This window comes from Delphinapterus leucas, unplaced genomic scaffold (assembly GCF_059928025.1).
Source record: "Delphinapterus leucas isolate spDelLeu-1000000601 "Yukka" unplaced genomic scaffold, BTC_Dleu_Yukka2 spDelLeu_asBTCV2_sq25, whole genome shotgun sequence".
Taxonomy (NCBI): Eukaryota; Metazoa; Chordata; class Mammalia; order Artiodactyla; family Monodontidae; genus Delphinapterus; species Delphinapterus leucas.
Window position 1 is genome coordinate 13,279,505 of NW_028322234.1, and position 18,223 is coordinate 13,297,727.

Genomic DNA, 18,223 nt, shown 5'->3' on the forward strand with positions numbered 1-18,223 from the left:
TGCGTGCTCTGGGTACACACATGCTCAAAGACGCATGTATACCTGCATTCACGCACACAGACACGCTCAGAGGCATACATGTATTCACAGTCTCACGGTTACACACACTCAGGTACACACACAATACCCACATTCACACACTTATTCTCACACTTTACACGCATGCTCACAGCCACAGTTACACCCTCAAAGGCACACCCTTATGCAGACACTCAGACCCTCCGACATTCACACATGGGTGCATATGATCACTCAGTTACACACACCGGTACTCACACAAAACACACTCACATACCCATATTCACACTCACAGACATTCCCACAGTCACACACCCTCACGTGCACACTTTCAAAGATATGTGTGGGCCCACATTCTTTCACTCACCCTTTCACACACTTAGGCTCACAGCCACACACACTTATGTGTGCAGTCACACACACCCTCACATACCTGCACAGTTGTGCACTCACATGCTCATACATACTCACGCTTATACACAAGAATACGTGCCCATCCTCCCTCTCCCACACGCGCAGTCACTGACACATACACATGTTCAAGTGTGCATGCTCGCCATTGCCCACACACACGTTGTTGTGATGACCTTGCCCATTGCATAGATCCCTTGGCACTCACAGACGCCTGCACGCGCACACACGCACACAGTCACGCACAAGCTTTTCGTCTGGCCCCACCCCTCCCCTGGTCCTTTGTCTTCTTTCCAGCTGACACCCCTCCCCCACCCTGGCCACACCCAGGCCTCCATCCCCTCTGGGTTTTCCTCCTGCCTCTCACCTGTCTTGTGCCATGACCGACCCTTTGAGGGCCACGATTCCCCACCGTGCCTATCCCTCTGCACTTTTACCTGTGTGCGCTCCCAGGACCCTGCACGTCAGCGTGCTTGTGCAGGTGCACAAGACGATTCAGTGCAAACTCACGTACGTCTGAGCCTGCGCAGTCCGTTCCTTGAATTCTGACCGCTTGCGCCCCCTGCCTCTGGACTTTGGCAGCCGTGGGGAGGAGGGGCCCCTGGTCAGGTGGGGCTCCCCCTCCTGCAGCTCAGGACTCGCTGTGGGGTGGGGCGGCTGGTGGGGGCGCTGTCCCTGCAGACATCGACGAGTGCCTGTCCAATCCGTGTGTGAACGGCGTGTGCCGCAACCTGGCCGGCTCCTACGCCTGCGAGTGCGCCCCCGGCAGCCGCCTGGGACCCTCCGGCACCGTGTGCTTAGGTGAGAGGCCCCACGGAGCAGCGGGGACCCCAACGCCCCGGAGTAGGCTGGGTCGTTGCGGGTCGGCGTGCAGATGTGGGCCCGCCAGGTGAGACAGCAAGCCCCTCCTCGCAGACAGCACCAAAGGCACCTGCTGGCTAAAGGTCCAGGATGGCCGCTGCGAGGCAAACCTGCACGGAGCCACCCTGCGGTCCGAGTGCTGCGCCACGCTTGGGGCTGCCTGGGGGAGCCCCTGCGAACGCTGTGACATGGGTAATGCCCTGGAGGGGGGCTCCGGGGGCTCCCACGCCATCGGGACAACTGGGGGGGCGGACAGATCCCCTGTGTTTGAGTGGAGAGAGTGACTCCTCTCCCCAACCACAGACCCCGCCTGTGCCCGTGGCTTCGCCCGCGTGAAGGGGCTCAGCTGCGAAGGTAACCCCCATCCCCACCCTCTGCGGTTCGCCCTCCAAGCAACACGTGGGCGAGTGTCATGGGGGCTGCCTGGGGCCCCTCCCTGAAGTCATTTGAGATCGAGACATTCTCCCTCCTTGGTACCTGGGTCTTCCCCGCGATCTGCCAGCCCCTGAGGCTGGCACTGCCCCTTCCCCCTCCCCAAGGACCACGTGGTGTCCTGAGGCCCCAGGGGAACAGCTCCTGGGAGCCTCCAGCCCTTGCCTCTCCTCCTTGCCTGCTGCTGCCCAGATGTGAACGAGTGTGAGGTCTTCCCGGGGGTCTGTCCCAATGGGCGCTGCCTCAACACCGCTGGCTCCTTCCACTGCAAGTGTCTTGAGGGCCTGACGCTGGATGCCACGGGCCGGCTGTGCGTGGGTGAGTGCGGGCTGGGTCCCCATGCAGGGCCCCCTGCCCTTCATTGCCTCCACTCCCAGCGGCTGGAGACCCCTCCTAGGGACAAGCAGGATCTCGGGGGTCCTCCAGGACCCTCTGCTCACTGTCCACCTCCTGCCCACGTGTCTCCAAAGACATTTGTTTTGGGGGATGCATCTTCTTAACTGCCCTTCTAAGGAAGCTCATTGCAGATGGCAAAATCTCGTGGAATAATACTTGCAACCTTCATTTATTCTTTCTTGTTAGCGAGTAAGGTTTACACGGGGGGATTTGAGCAGGAGACACCTCTAGCATGAGTGCTAAGTGATGCTGGTGAACCTTCCTCAGCGTCCAGGGCTCAAACCCTCACCCTGAATGGCTTACCCTCAGTCTCAAAGGCTCTGAGATATTTTCGCCCTCGATGAGGGCTTCTTGCTTTGTCCCTATCAACATCTCGAGCAGGACATTTCTTGGCCAAAAGCATGTGCCGGCCAGCAGGTAGTGCTCCGAGTTCTATCAGCTTTTCCTCCTGTAGTCCCATCAATCCATTGGTAGCCTCCTCGGGGTCACCTTGGAGCCTGGTCAACGTCAGGCAGATGGGCCCTGATGACCCTTCTCAACTTCGATTTCCTTCTAAACTGAGCTTCAGGTGTGCAGCGGGTCTTCTTGCTGATTCCAAAAGGTGAGCAAGGAAAGAAAGTAACTGAGTAAAGAGGAAAAAGCCATTGCTGAATTCATGGCCAGGTGAAATGGCTCAGTCTGGTCAGCCCTGGGCCAAGCCACTGGGTACATGGGAACTTAAGACAGATCCCTGTGTGTCATGGCACTTCTGCTTATCTTTATTTTTTCCTAAAGATTCTGTAACAGGGTCTTGTCCTCAAATGGACCCACTTAAACGTATGTTCCTTTTGTAAAGAGTGAGAAGTTGTCTTAGACCAGGGATCAGCCAGCTGTTTCTGCAAAGGGCCAGAGAGTAAATGTTTTCAGCTTTTGGGGCCTCACAGTCTGTTGCAGCTACTCAGCTCTGCTGTGTAGTGTAAACACCCACAGACAGTACAGAAACAAATGGATGTGGCTGTGTGTCAATAAAACTTTATTTACAAAAACAGGAGGCTGGCACCCCAGGCCGTAGTTAACCAGCCCCATTCTTAGACCCTCGTGTCTGGTGCTGAGGAAGGCTTATCCACTCCCAGATTATTCTAAGGGAGTTTTACAGGTTAAACACACACACTCTGGAGCCAGATGGCCTGGTTTGAACCCCGCTCTACCTCTTACTAACTGTTTGGCCTCAGGTCAGCTACCTAACCCTTCTCTGCCTCAGTTTTCTTGCCTGTAAAATGGGCATGATGATAATATTTTCCTCTTGGTGTTATTTTGAGGATTCAATGGATTGATGAACTTAGAACAGTGCCCATCACATAGCAAGCACCTAGCAGTGCAAGTTATTATAGTGTAAGTTTTGGATTATACCATTATTCAAATGTAACTATTGGATTATATCATTTTTAAAATGTAACTGTTGGGAATTCCGTGGTGGTCCAGTGGTTAGGACTCAGTGCTCTCACTGCTGGGGGCCCCAGGTTCGATCCCTGGTCAGGGAACTAAGATCCCACCCGCCACGCAGCGCTGCCAAAAAAAAAAAAAAAAGAAGTATTGGATGATATCGAATCTCAGCATAAGGAAGTCACTCTTCCCGTTGGGGAGGAAGTTTCAGAAGAAGCTGCTGAAGGAGGCTCTAATGCCTGTCCTGGCAGGCACAGTGTGGCAGGGGCAGGACTGGTGACTGCCCCTCCTTGCAGATGTGCGCCTGGAGCTTTGTTTCTTGCATTGGGATGAGGATGAATGTGGGGCCGCCCTGCCCGGCAAGTACCGGATGGACGTCTGCTGCTGCTCCTTGGGAGCCGCGTGGGGGGCCGCGTGCGAGGCGTGCCCTGAGCCTGAGTCCCCAGCGTTTGCCAGCCTGTGTCCCCGGGGGCTGGGCTTTGCCAGCCGGGACTTCCTCTCAGGCCAGCCCTTCTATAAAGGTGTGTTTGGGCTCAGGGAACCTGGTGGATGGGGAGAGGGCACAGCGTGGGTAGAGGCCTGGAGATGGGACGTGTGTTTGGGAGAGAGCAAACATCTGTGGCCAGAGGGGTGAACGCTCAGGCGGTGGGGACCCAGAGACATCGGGGCAGCGTGACATTTTGTGCTCCCATGCTGCAGATGTGAACGAGTGCAAAGCCTTCCCCGGGCTGTGTGCACACGGCACCTGCCGCAACACCGTGGGCAGCTTTCGTTGCTCTTGTGCTGGGGGCTTTGCCCTGGACGCCCAGGAAAGGAACTGCACAGGTACGTGCCCGCATCTGCCTCCTGGGCAGTTGGGGGGCGCCTACAGGGATGGGGGCCATGAACTAGAGGCACCTGAAAGACAAGAACCGGCCTTTTCCTGCCTGTCTACCTGCCTGCTCTGTGACCGAGGACAGCTCAACACCCTCTCTGGGCCTTCGGGATCCCAGCTACAAAAGGAGGGGCTGGCAGAGGTGGCCTCCAGGGGCCTCCAGGCTGGAAGGAAATTCCCTACCCTCGTCTGGGGTGCAGTCACGGCACCTCTGTTAACCTGGGTTCAGCAGCTTGGGGCTCCTGTGCACCCCTGGGTGTTTGCAGATGTGGAGGCCCGGCCCGTGCCCACTCTCTCCACAGACATTGACGAGTGCCGCATCTCCCCTGACCTCTGCGGCCAGGGCACCTGCGTCAACACTCCGGGCAACTTCGAGTGTGAGTGTTTCCACGGCTACGAGAGTGGCTTCATGATGATGAAGAACTGCATGGGTAGGCAGCCACCCCGGGCAGGGTGATGCTTGGGGGTCTCTGGGCCAAGCCGAGGGATGGGGGTGACATTGCTGTGATGGATGTAGGTGGAGGGGGCCGGAGTGGGGAGAAGCCATGATCCAGCTGGGACACAGCAAGTGTGGGTGTCATCCCTGTAGGCTGCTGGACATTGGGTGTGGCATTCAGATGAGAAGCCTGGGAACCAAGATTCGGGCAGGCCTCCCGGGGGGTCGTAGCATGAGAAGAGGAGGGGGCCCGGGACAGAGGAGCCTCTTCGCCTTTCATTCACTTTTTCATTCAGTGAACATTTCATGTGCATCTACTCAGGGGAACCACAGAGAGCTCGGCAGCAGAGGGCCATTTTCTCTGAGCTCGTGACCTAATGGGGAGATAGATGTTTAATAAAATAAATCTCCAAACAAATGCCAAATAAAGAGCCACTGTCATAAGCACTTGAAAGGGCCATATGGTGCAGTGGGAGCATAGACCCCTAGGATGTATCCCATTCTGTGGGGCTGAGAGAGTGGGAGTAATTGGGGTGAAGAGGGGCTGAAGAGTGGCTTGAAGAAAGAACAGTGCATGCAAAGGCCCTGGGGTGGACGTGAAGGATAGAAGGAGCTGCTGTGTGGAGGGCCGGGTGGGAGGGGGAACAGCACCTGAGGGGTGGAAGGAGGCCCATGAGGCTGGAGTGGGAGGAGAGTGGGGGTGGGTGGTGAGGTCCCCCACTCCCTGTGCTGATGCCTGGAGGGGCTGGGCCTTGCCTTCCCTCTGTGTCCTCCGGGGGGCGCTTCTCAGGGCCTCCTTCAGCTCCAGGAGTGTCAGCCTGTGTCCCTGATAATTCTGAGAATTCCAGCTGCCCTCCCAGTCTGACTCCCATGGGTCACCCAAGTCCCAAAACTCCAGGCCCTTTCGGCGCCAGCCAGGGTGACAGGGTTGGGGGAGAGGGGCACAGGGAGAAGCTTCCACAAGCCATATCACACCCTGCCAGGTCAGCGTCCTCACACCTCCTCTCTCTCTCTCCACACGCCCAGACGTGGATGAGTGTGCCCGGGACCCACTGCTGTGCCGGGGAGGCACCTGTACCAACACGGATGGGAGTTATGAGTGCCAGTGCCCCGCTGGACATGCACTGGTGGCCAAGGGTACTGCTTGTGAGGGTGAGTGTGGGTTGCATGAGGGAGATGATGGGAGTGTGTGTTTGTGCATCTCCCTGAGTACATACTTATGTATATGTGTGCACACGTGTGTCAGTCTCTATGCATGTGAGCGGTCACATGCATGAGGTAGCATGGGTGCAGGTCATTGTGCGTCCGTGTGATATGACCGTGCGTGGGTGTGAGACGGAGGAAGTGTGTATTTGTGTGTCTGTGTGAGCATGCAGGTGTGTACCTGGGAATGTGTACAAGAGTGAGTGTGTGCATGGGTGTTTATGTGTGAGTCTGAGTGTGTAAGTGTCTACACAAGGATGTGTGTTCTTATGTGAGGGGATGTGGCGTTTGTGCATCTACATGAGCTTGTGAGAGAATGTGTGTCTAGGTGTGGATGTGTGTTGGCACGCGGGTGGGTGTGTTTGTGGATGGGGCTCTGTGCATGTGGGTATGGGTGTGTGTGTCGAGGGTATGTTTGCATATGAGTGGGGATGAGGTGTATTTGTGAGTCTTATGAGTGTGCCTGTGGCTGTGAAGGTGTGTCTACTGAGGGTGATTGTGTTTGCATGTGAGTGGGTGTGAGGGTGTGTTTGTGTGTGAGCTGTGTGCACGTAAGTGCATGGATCAGGGTGTGGGTGTTATCTGCTGAGGGTGTGTGTATTCAAGGGTGTGTTTTGGGTGAGTCTTGTGGGTGTGCACGTGGGTGTGCACGTGGTCTTGTAGGTGGGCACGTGGATCTGGGTGTGGGTGCGTGTTTGTACAAGGGTGAGGTGTGGACTCACACCTGTGGTGGCGTGTGGATGCCAGGAGCATGAATGCATCGGAGTGCACACGTGTCCCAGTGCCTCGGGGTCCTGCAGATGGCGGCTGAACACAGGCCGGGCCTTCCCTGGGGCCCCTCCCCTACCTGCTGTCCCCACCAGCCATGTGCTCCCCCTGCAGACGTTGATGAATGCTCCCTGAGTGACGGCCTGTGTCCCCACGGCCAGTGCGTCAACGTCATCGGTGCCTTCCAGTGCTCCTGCCACGCCGGCTTCCAGAGCACACCTGACCGCCAAGGCTGCGTGGGTGAGACCGCGCCCGCCCCCAGCCCCAGCCGAGGCCCCCACTACCACAGCAGTCACTCCAAGTCCCTGCCTCTGCTGGCCCCGCCCCCTAGTCAAACCCCTGCTTGACCCGCCCCCGCCACGCCCCCACCTCGCTCCCACCTCCCCCTGCCTCCCGTCCCACCACGCCCCTACCTCGCTCCCGCCATGCCCCGCCTCGCCCTGCCTCCCGCCCTGCCACGCCCACCCACCTCACTCCCGCCACGCCCCCACCTCGCCCTGCCTTCCGCCACGCCACGCCCCCACCTCGCTCCCGCCATGCGCCTACCTCGTCCTGCCTCTCGCCCTGCCTCCCGCCCTGCCACGCCAACCCACCTCGCCCTGCCTCCCACCCCGCCACGACCCCCACCTCACTCCCGCCACGACCTCTACCTCGCCCTGCCTCCCGCAGACGTGGACGAATGCCGCTCTGGGAACGGTGGGTGCCACGTGCACTGCATTAACACCGAGGGCAGCTACCGGTGTGGCTGCGGACACGGCTACTCGCTGATGCCTGATGGGAGGGCGTGTGCAGGTGGGTGGGCGCGACCCCCTCCCTCCGCGTGGGATGGGGAACACACCTTTCCTGACCCAGACGCAGCCGGCCAGACGCGGGACAGGCCGCTGACCCTGCAGCAGGGTCCCTGGGACTCCCCCTCCATCCCTGCCTGCCTGCAGCCCAGCCCCCCACCCTGCTCCCCCAGACGTGGACGAGTGTGAGGAGAACCCGGACATCTGTGACGGGGGCCAGTGCATCAACGTGCCGGGGGGTCACCGCTGCCTCTGCTATGACGGCTTTGTGGCCACGCTGGACATGAGGACGTGTGTAGGTGAGGAGCTGGGACTACATACAGGTGGAGGAGGCAGCTTCACAATTCACCCACCAGGCCTTCCACAAGGAGGCCACGTGGGCAAGATAGACGACAGTCCCATCCCCGTCACACGCGGGCAGGGTAGATGAGGCTTTGCACTTGGCAGTCTGCTCCTGGCCACCTGTGCCTAGAGCCCCTGCACCAAGACCCGTGGGATCTCATTCACAGCAGCAGAGGCCCTTGAACCTTGTTATTTTATGAACAGTTATTGAACACTTACCGTGCACCCAGTGCATGCAGAGGCATGTGCCCTGTTCTGAAAGCAATGTAGACCAAGGGGTTTTCTGCAGAGGAAGGTGAGCTAGATGGAAAGACACTGTATTCTCTGAGCCCTGCTTGGGGATCCAAGCTGTTTGGGCCATGATCACCGTCCTGTCCTGGCTGCAGGTCATCACGGGGCCCAAGGAGCAGATGTCTACTGGGTGCCCCATCAGGGCAGAGCTGGGGCCAGTGTGAGGAAGTACCAGGAAGTAAAAAACATAACCCTCCCAGGGAGATGTGTCCAGCCCAGGGCAGCTTAAAGCATTCCCGATCACAGGTGTCTTAGGAAACACTGAAGAAAAGGGGGCTTAGGACCAAGTTAAATAGGAAATGCTGCTTCCTCCATCCCTTCTTGCAGATCCACGTTGGCATAAAGGCTCTGAAAAGGCCTGCAGGAGAAAAAAATCCAGTTAGCTTTGTCTAACTCAGCGTTGTCTAAATGTATTGGTATAAAATCCTTTTGGGAATGCATGTCCAATGTGTTCCACGGAATATGTGCTGTAGACTGTTGACTGAACATTCGCGGCTGCCCAGCGGTGGAATTGGGGGAGTTCCCCACCCCTGAAGATGGGCAAAGAGAACCCCGATGCAGGGGACCCATGTGGCAGGGCACTTAGCAATGCTGCTGCATCCCCACCCTCACCTGCTTCCTCTCTTGTCATCCCACAGACGTGGACGAGTGTGACCTGAACCCCTACATCTGCCTCCATGGGGTCTGCGAGAACACAAGGGGTTCCTTTGTCTGCCACTGCCAGCTGGGTTACGTCGTCAGGAAGGGGGCCACGGGCTGCTCCGGTGAGCTGGTGGTCAGTGGAGCAGGCGAGGGGGCCCCCGAGGGGCCAACTTAGGGTTCATGGGGTCTGCCCCATCCCTTGGAACAGAGTACAGCCAGACCTCATTCTTAACACATTTCCACTGGTGGGGCCTCACGTTAAAGCAAAATTTAGGAACCGATCACGTGCCCCTGGGGCTCCCTTAACAGCTCTGCCGGGGGGAGCTCTGGGTCCCTTTGTATCCACACCAGTTCCCAGAGCATGCTAGCCTGATGCTCTTAAGTGGTACAGGGATGAACATTTAAACACTTCCGTAGTTCTTGTTTTAGCCTCCCAGGATTGCTGAACCCCCTGACCACAAACCTGGTGCCTCAGAACCACAGAAATCTACTCTCTCTAGTATTAACAGTCCTGGAGGCCAGAGTCTGAAATCATAGTGTCGGCAGGGTTGGTTCCTTCTTGGGGCCCCAGAGGGAGAATCTCTCCCATCCCTCTCTCCTCACTTCTGGTGGTGGCCATTGGTCCTTGGCATCCTTGAACACACCATTCCAATCTCCACGTCCATCATCACAGGGTGTTCTCCTCTCTGTGTCCAAATTTCCCTCTTCTTATGAGGACGCCAGTCATTGGTTTTGAACCCACTGTACAGGATGACCTCATCTGATTTTGGTTACACCTACAAAGACCCTATTTCCAAAAAAAGGCCCCATTCAGAGGTTCTGGGAGTTAGGATTGGAACATACTTTCTTGGGAGAACATAATTCTACCTGCCATAATTACATAGTTATTTTAATGCATACTAGACAGAAACCTTGGCAAACAGTATCAAACCCGTGATTTCTTAGAGATCGTTGTTATTTTTCTTTAAAGTATGTTCACGTGAGTAAAAATGGGAGGCAGTGTAAAGAAACTTCCAGCGAACAGCAGTTCACTTAGATGGTGTATGAACATGGCCGAGATAAGCGTGATGCAAAATTGGCTGAGGATCAGACACACTGCCTTAGAAGGAAATCCTGCTTTAGAGAGGGAGCACGTGCATTAGGACAGTTACTCTTAGCGTCTGCCCTAAGTCTCTCATGCTGCCATTTCAGACCATTTCTGGGCGCTTCTGGGAGTCATGCCCTGTTGGGTTTGGGGGTTTTCCTCTTGGGCTCTGGGTGAAGGTGGAAGCTCCCGCAGTGGTGTGGGGACATGTCTGGGCCAGCCCTGCCCCAGGGAAGATCCTTGCTCTCTCCCTTGCTCCTGCACTGAGTCTTGCCACTCTGTACCTGAAGCCCTATTTCTACTGGGCCCAGGTTTTCCGGGGGTGTTGCATCCTCCACCCCCTCTCCTGGTCCTGCCCCTCCTATGCCTGGGTCCCTCTCCTCTCAGATGTGGACGAATGTGAGCTTGGGGGACACAGCTGTGATGGTCACGCCTCCTGCCTCAACGTCCCTGGGAGTTTCAGCTGCAGGTGCCAGCCAGGCTGGGTGGGGGATGGCTTCGAATGCCACGGTGAGTGCCTGAGGGCAGGAGGTCCGGGCAAGAGCTGTAGAGGTAGGTGGGGCGGTGCAGGGGCAGGCAGGTGGCAGGGAGGGGTGGCTGGGCTCAGGCATGTCCAGGGGAGCCAGTCAGGGCTGGGGTTGGAGGGTCTGCCTCCCTGCAGCCCCTCGGTGCACACACCCAGGGGACTCCGGGTCCCATCTCCTGCAGACCTGGATGAATGCGCCTTCCAGGAGCATGGGTGCAGCCCAAGAGCTGACTGCCTCAACACCCCCGGCTCCTACCGCTGTGCCTGCCCCCCGGGCTTTGCTGGGGACGGCTACTTCTGCGAAGGTGAGGTCAGGGGTTAGGATGGGAGGGCTGGAGGGGCCCGAGAGGCACAGCCATGGGGGCTGGATTCCAAGGTGGCCACAGTGGTCAGTTGGCTTCCCGACTTGCACTGATCCACCCACCCACCCTGTGGGTGCCGGAGAGGACAGGCCTTCAGCATTTGGGGCCACGGGCCTGAGCCCGAGTCCCTGGAGGCAGTCTTCTCCCCTGGACTCAGAATGCATGGAGCCTTATGGATGTGGGGAACAGGAGAACTTGCTTACTTCCTGGCGGCCCTCCACCCCAATCCTGAGTGACCAGGTCCCCTATCTGCTCCCTGGCCCTGACTTGGTCACCTGCCCTCCAAGTTCCCCGGGCTACTTGCCAGCTCCCTGGAACCCTGGGTGACTGAAGGATTTGAATGACAGGGGCCACCTGCCCACCCTGAGTGGGTCCTGGCCAGCTGACCCCCAGCCCTCTGTCTCTGGGTCCCCTTAGACAGGGACGAGTGTGCGGAGAATGTGGACCTTTGCGAGAACGGGCAGTGTCTCAATGCCCCCGGGGGGTACCGCTGTGAATGTGAGATGGGCTTCAACCCCACAGAGGACCAGCACGCCTGCCAGGGTGAGGTCTGGGGCTGCCGGGGTGTGGGCAGGTCCCTGGAGGTGCTGGCACTGGGGGTGACAGGAGCAGGATGCCAGGTGGGCTGGGCTGCGCTGAGCTGGGGTCCCCCCACCCCAGATGTGGACGAGTGTGTTCTCGGGAACCTGTGTGTGTTCGGGAGCTGTGAGAACCTGCCAGGCATGTTCCGCTGCGTCTGCGATGAGGGCTACGAGCTGGACCGCGGAGGCGGCAACTGCACAGGTGTGGGGTCCATGGGGCTGGGGAGGGGGCGTGCAGCTCGTGTGTCCCAAACAGGGTTCAGCGGTAAATATTTTCAGGTTTCGGCCATACAGTCTCTGCCCTGTTGCTTGGAAACAGACACAGGCGACAAGTGAATGAATGAGCGTGCCTGTGTGCCAATAAAACTTTATTCACACAAACAGATAGGGGGCCGGATTTGGCCCACAGGTTGTAGTCTGCCAGCCCCTGGCTCAAAACATGTCCTGAATGTTGCTTTTTGTAGGTTAGCTCGTGGAATCTGGGGCAGGGAGAGCTGTCAAGGGCAAACCTCCAGGCCAAGTAGAACAGAGCAGGGGAGGGCGTGGGGCCGCCTGGGACAGGGCAGACCCCAGAGGCTGCTGTCCCATCAGGCTTTCTTCCCAGGGGAGGATGTGACCTGGCCCCTAAGCCTGGCCCCCAACAGCCAGGGCTCGACTCCTTGGGAAGAAGGCAGGAGGGAAGTGGGTCAAGGGAGGGCTCCCTGCTGACGGTGCCCCCACCCCACAGATGTGAATGAGTGTGCAGACCCCGTGAACTGCATCAACGGCCTGTGTGTCAACACCCCTGGCAGCTACCTCTGCAACTGCCCCCAGGATTTTGAGCTGAACCCCAGCGGGGTGGGCTGCGTGGGTGAGCACGCACTCCACTCCGGGTGGGGTTTTGGGGTCAGTGGGCTGGATGGGGCCATAGCCTGGGTCACCCAGATCCACCTGCTCCTGCCACACAGGCCCTTGGCCAGAGTGATCATCCCGATCGTCTGTTGAGATAGAGCCTTCTGCTCTAGACAGACGGACAGACACATGCATAGAGTCACACATGCACACAGAAATATGCATGCACACACTTCCACAGTCACACACAGAGGCACCCATGCACACACAAACACACATAGAGTAACACACAGTTACACGTACACAGAAGTACAAACACACACACGCGCGCGCACACACACAGCATTTCTCCCCCACCACTTGCTAACCATCCCTTTCTGCCTTTTCAGACACCCGGGTCGGGAACTGTTTCCTGGACACACAGGACCGAGGGGACGGTGGCATTTCCTGCAGCGTGGAGATCGGGGTTGGCGTCACCCGAGCATCCTGCTGTTGCTCCCTGGGACGGGCCTGGGGCAACCCCTGTGAGCTGTGCCCGCTGGCCAATACCAGTGAGTCCCTGGGGGAGTGGGGGCGGGGGAAGGCAGAGACCTAGCCCTGGTCCAGGCTCCCGCAGGGCTTAGTGGGTCATCTCTGCTAAGGGAGGGACACTGGGAACGAGAGTGGGAGAAGGGCTCGCCCTGGGTCACACAGCATATTCTCAGCAGTTCATCATCTAGGTCTCTCCCCAAAGTCTCCTTCTGCCATCTCTTCCTGCAAATTCTTTGTGTGTTTATATTCACTTGCTCACTCAGTCAATCAACAAACATTGAGCATTCCTCTGTGTCCTGTCGTAGGGGTGGGGACCTAGAGAAGGATGGACCGCAACTGCTGCACACTGCCCCTTACCCGTAAACCAACAGTCCCTGGACTGTTGAGAGTGGAACTATCCTAAGGGTCTGTTTGAGGCATAGTGATGGGTCAGGAGGAAGCCATGGACAGGAAGAGGGTAAGGGAAGCCTTCCCAACATAGGGACTTGAATGAGGTTTTGAAGGGTGAGTAGGAGTTTTCCAGGCAGAGTAGGGGGAAGGGTGTGGGGTGCAGTGGGAAGAGCATGTGCAAAGTCGTCAGGTGTGAAGTAGGGAGGCAGCTGTCCACCTATTCAGGTGTGTGTGTGTACATCCAGGGTCTTCCTTTCATGGGGGAAACTTGTGGTCACACTAGGGTCTGGTTTTGGATCACAAAGAATCCCTCCCTACCTCCAGCTACTACCACAAGATCCATCTGCTCACATGTTGAACTGTGAGCACATGTTTACACACACACACACACACACACACACACACACACACACACACACACACACACACACACACTGGATCCCCCAGGATTGGATCAATGTCTCTTGGCCCCAAGAGGCTGAGGAGGTAAGGGATGTAGTTTCTGTGCTAAAGGGATGTAAGGCCCACTCTTGAGCCCTTTCTAGGGGACCTCCCCTGCCCTGCTTCCCCTGAGCTTTGCCCAAATGCCGCATCCCCCAGCCCCTCACAAGCACCTCTTGCCCTTGCAGCTGAGTACAGAACCCTGTGCCCGGGGGGTGAGGGCTTCCGGCCCAATCCCATCACCGTCATTCTGGAAGGTGAGTTCCTGGTAGACCATCCACTGATTGACCTTCCTCTCATTCCCCCCTCAGCGAGGAACAGAGTTGGGCAGCTTTGGGGTTGGGGGCAGATCCTCTCAGCCATCTCCTCTTCCACCTGCTGGTTTATTGATTCATCCTCCTATCCAACCCCCATCCACCCATCGATCCATTCATCTCTCATCTACCCACCCATACATCCATTCCCTATTTATCCATTCTTCCTTCCTTCTTTCCTTCCATCCATTCATCCATCCATCCATCCATATATGTAAGTATGTTCATCCATCTACTCACCTACCCACCCACCCATCCATCCACTCATTTATCTTTTCGTCCATTGACCCATTTGCTTATTCACCCATCTAGCACTTTTCATATCCACCTATGTACCCATCCACACATCCATCCTCCCATATCCATTCATCCATCCATCCATCCATCCATCCATCCATCCATCCATCCATGGGGGTAATGAGATTGGAGAATTCCATCAAGACGGAACTTTGTGATGGATGGATAGATGAAAGGATGTTCTATCCAATGAAGGGAAAGAGGATGAATTCAGGGTGACATTGACCCAGGAGAGTCTGGGTGCAGCCTCCAAATATCCAACAGCTCTTGGGTATTTTTTTTTTAATTAATTTATTTTTGGCTGCGTTGGGTCTTCATTGCTGCACGTGGGCTTTCTCTAGTTGTGGCGAGCAGGGGCTACTCTTCACTGCGGTGTGCTTGCTTCTCATTGTGGTGGCTTCTCTTGTTGTGGAGCACGGGCTCGCAGCGCGTGGGCTTCAGTAGTTATGGCTCGCGTGCTCTAGAGCGCAGGCTCAGTAGTTGTGGCACGCGGGCTTAGTTGCTTCATGGCATGTGGGATCTTCCCAGCCCAGGGATCGAACCCATGTACCCTGCATTGGCAGGCGGATTCTTAACCACTGCACCACCAGGGAAGTCCCTGAGTATTCTTAAAGAAGCAGGACTGGCTCTCCAGAACCCTGGAGAGCCCAGGGCAAGGCATGGGTGTCCCCCAAGTCCTCTGCTTGGATTTACCTTCCAATCACAGCTTCCTCACTTCCTGACAGACATTGACGAATGCCAGGAGCTGCCAGGGCTGTGCCAGGGGGGCAACTGTGTCAACACCTTTGGCAGCTTCCAGTGTGAGTGTCCACCTGGCTACCACCTCAATGAGGACACCCGCATCTGTGAGGGTGAGCTTGAACCCACCCCATCCTCCCTGCCTTCCTGCTCAGCCTCACCTCCTTTTCAGGTACTGGGGCCTCACATGCCCCTTGGAGTCTTCTCACCTGCTTTGTTGCCTGGGGCCCATTAGAAGGGTTGGGAAGGTTTCCTCGGAATGTCCCAATCTACCCTCTGCTCCGCTGCCCCCTCCCCGTCTCTCCATTGCCTGACCTCCAGCCTCCTTCCCACTCAGAAATGACCTGGCTTTATCTCAGCGACCATGCCCTTCTTCCCTTTGATTAAAAGCTGAGCAAGGCCCAGAGCTAAGAGGGGGAAGGGAAAGACACCAAAGGAACAGCCATGCCTTTCCTTTTCACTTGTCTCCTTACTGTCCTCTTCCGCATCTTAGTAACGATCAACAGTTGACTGGTGTCTGTGGTTGCACGTCACCACGGTGCTGAGCACCTGCCTTTGTCATTCGTTCATTCACCAAAACAGCCTCATGAGAAAGATGTTCCTATTATGACCCCATTTTTCAGATGCAGAAACTAAGGCTCAAGGGGGTTAAGTCACTTGAGAGGTACCAGCTAGTAAGTGATTGAAACTGGCTTTGAGCCCAGCCATTCTTATCCTTGAGTCTGAGCTCTTTTGATGCAATATATGAAATTCCTTCCTTCCTTCCTTCATCCATCCATCCATCTGTCCACCAATCCATCCTTTTTCTTCTTTTCAACAATATTAACTGAGCACCTGCACGCAACCAGACACTGACATCGGCACACGACGACAGTAGATCTTTCACTCTGATCAGCGCTCTAATTTAGAAACTCAAGGAAATGGTGAAAGAAGGGAGAGATCTAAGATTGATAGCCCAATTTCCTTTCTACATGGAGGTGGGAGCTGTCAAACCAGAGTCAGAACCCAAAATGCTTGAAAAATATCTCATCCCTCCCTGCCTCCCCTATTCCGTAGACTCTCAAGGGAAAAAGGGAAAAGTCCTGTCATCAGATATGGCCCTGTGTTGCATTTCTTGACTGTCACAGGGCAGGGAGACTTCAACCTGAATGTTAACCTTGGCTGTGGAGCCTCGCAGGGCCACTTTGTGCCCTTGAGGGCTGCAGGCTTGCAGCATTTCCCAGCTTTCAGACTCAAGGGCCCTGTACTCCAAAGGGTGCCATTCCCCCACCCCTCCCACCCCCGCTTAGTTTAATGCTCTGCTGTCACCATCTTGAAATTCTTCATATACTTTGCCCTGGACAAATTCTGTAGCCAGTCCTTGTCAAACATTTTGTCTAACTCCTACAATCACTAAGTCATATGGTAATTCTATGTTTGACTTTTTGAGGAACTGCCAAACTTTTCCACAGCAGCTGCACCATTTTGCATTTTCACCAGCAACATAAGAGAGTTCTAGTTCCTCCACGTCGTTATCAACACTTGTTATTTTCCATTGTTTAAAATATTATCCTAGTGGGTGTGAAATGGTATCTCATTGTGGTTTTGATTTGTATTTTCCTAATGACTAATGAGGTTGAGTACCTTTGGAGAAATGTCTATTTAGGTCTTTTGCCCATTTTAAAATTGGATTGTTTGCCTTTCTGTTGTTGAGTTGTGGGAGTTCTTTATATATAGTGGATATGAGACTCCCATCGGATATGTGATTTGCAAAGAGTTTCTCCAGTTCTGTGAGTTGTCTTTTCACTTTCTCGATAGTGTCTGCTGATGCACAACAGGTTTACATTTTGATGAAATCCAATTTATCTGTTTTATTTTTCCTTTTGTGGTTTGTGCTTTTGGTGTCATATCTAAGAATCCATTGCGAAACACAGGGTCATCAAGATTTACCTCTGTGTTTTCTTCCAAGGGTTTTATGGTTTTAGGTCTCACGTTTAGGTCTTCTATTTTGAGTTAATTTTTGTATATGGTGTGAGGTAGGGATCCAACTTCACGCTTTTGCCTGTTGGTATCTAATTGTCCCAGCACCATTTGCTGAAAAGACTTTTCTTTCTGCACTTTGTTGAAAATCAATTGACTGTAGATGTCTTGGTTTGTTTCTGGTCTCTAAATTCTATTCCACTAATTTATAGTTCTATCCTCATGCCAGTACCACTCTGTTTTGATTACTATAGCATTGTAAGTAGGTTTTGAAATGGGAAAGTGTGACTCCTCCAACTTTTTTTCTTTTCTCAAGATTGTTTTGGCTGTTTGGGGTCCCTTACAATTTCATATGAACGTTAGGATCAGCTTTTCCATTTCTGCCAAAAGAAGAGAAGTCACTGGGATTTTGATGGGAATTACATTGAATCTATAGATCACTTTAGGGAGTATTGCGATTTTAACAAAAATGAGTCTTTTCATCCATGTACACAGGATGTCTTTCCATTTATTTAGGTCTTCTCTAATTTTTTTCAGAAATGTTTTATAGTTTTCTGTGTACAAGTCTTTCACCTCTTGGGTTGAATTTATTCTTAAGTATTTAATCTTTTGGATTCTATTATAATTGGAATTATTTTCTTAATTTCCTTTTCAATTGCCTTTTGGTAGTTTGTAGAAATACAACTGAAATTTCTACGTCAGTGTGTTGATCTTGCATTCTGCGTTGTGCCCGCTTCATTTATTAGCTCTAATAGTTTTCATTCTGTGGGTTCTCTAGGATATTTTATATATCAGATCCCCTGGTTTTGTAAGTTTTTGACTGGATTCCTGAGTTCCTCAAAAGTTAATTTTGTCAGTTTTTGCTCAGCCCAGTAGTTGTTTTTGTGGAGGAATAAAGCTCTGACATTCCCTATTCTGCCATTTTTGGAAATGTCACTCTTAGCTTGCTAATACTCCACCACCTGTTTTTGTATAGCCCACTAAGAACGCTTTTCACATTTTTAGGTTATTGGAAAAAATCAAAAGGAGAATAATACTTTGTGCTGCATGAAAATGACATGAAATTCACATTCCAGTGGCCATAAATCAAGTTTTACTGGCGCACAGCATGCTAGTTTGTTTACCCATTGTCTGTGGCTGGCTGCCTTCAAGCTACGATGGCAAAGTGAATAGCTCATCAGAGACCATTGTTTGGCTCGCAAAACTGAAAAAAATATTTACTGCCAGCCCTTTACAGAAAATGTGTGCTGCTTCTGGACTAAGGGATCAATCAGATTGAGAATCA

At 54.4% G+C, this 18,223-nt stretch overlaps 1 protein-coding gene across 1 annotated transcript in view; it reads left to right on the top strand.

The window, feature by feature from the left end:
- Window positions 1-18,223, top strand: part of FBN3 (fibrillin 3) — a 62,930-nt gene that overhangs the window by 14,540 nt on the left and 30,167 nt on the right. The window contains 21 exon segments of the mRNA XM_089905517.1: window positions 1,111-1,230; window positions 1,345-1,482; window positions 1,594-1,644; window positions 1,915-2,040; window positions 3,837-4,061; window positions 4,240-4,365; window positions 4,647-4,702; window positions 4,704-4,845; window positions 5,877-6,002; window positions 6,936-7,061; window positions 7,491-7,613; window positions 7,783-7,908; window positions 8,881-9,006; window positions 10,356-10,478; window positions 10,677-10,799; window positions 11,274-11,399; window positions 11,517-11,639; window positions 12,165-12,287; window positions 12,658-12,819; window positions 13,819-13,887; window positions 14,967-15,092. Coding sequence (XP_089761643.1) covers window positions 1,111-1,230; window positions 1,345-1,482; window positions 1,594-1,644; window positions 1,915-2,040; window positions 3,837-4,061; window positions 4,240-4,365; window positions 4,647-4,702; window positions 4,704-4,845; window positions 5,877-6,002; window positions 6,936-7,061; window positions 7,491-7,613; window positions 7,783-7,908; window positions 8,881-9,006; window positions 10,356-10,478; window positions 10,677-10,799; window positions 11,274-11,399; window positions 11,517-11,639; window positions 12,165-12,287; window positions 12,658-12,819; window positions 13,819-13,887; window positions 14,967-15,092 — 2,586 coding nt within the window.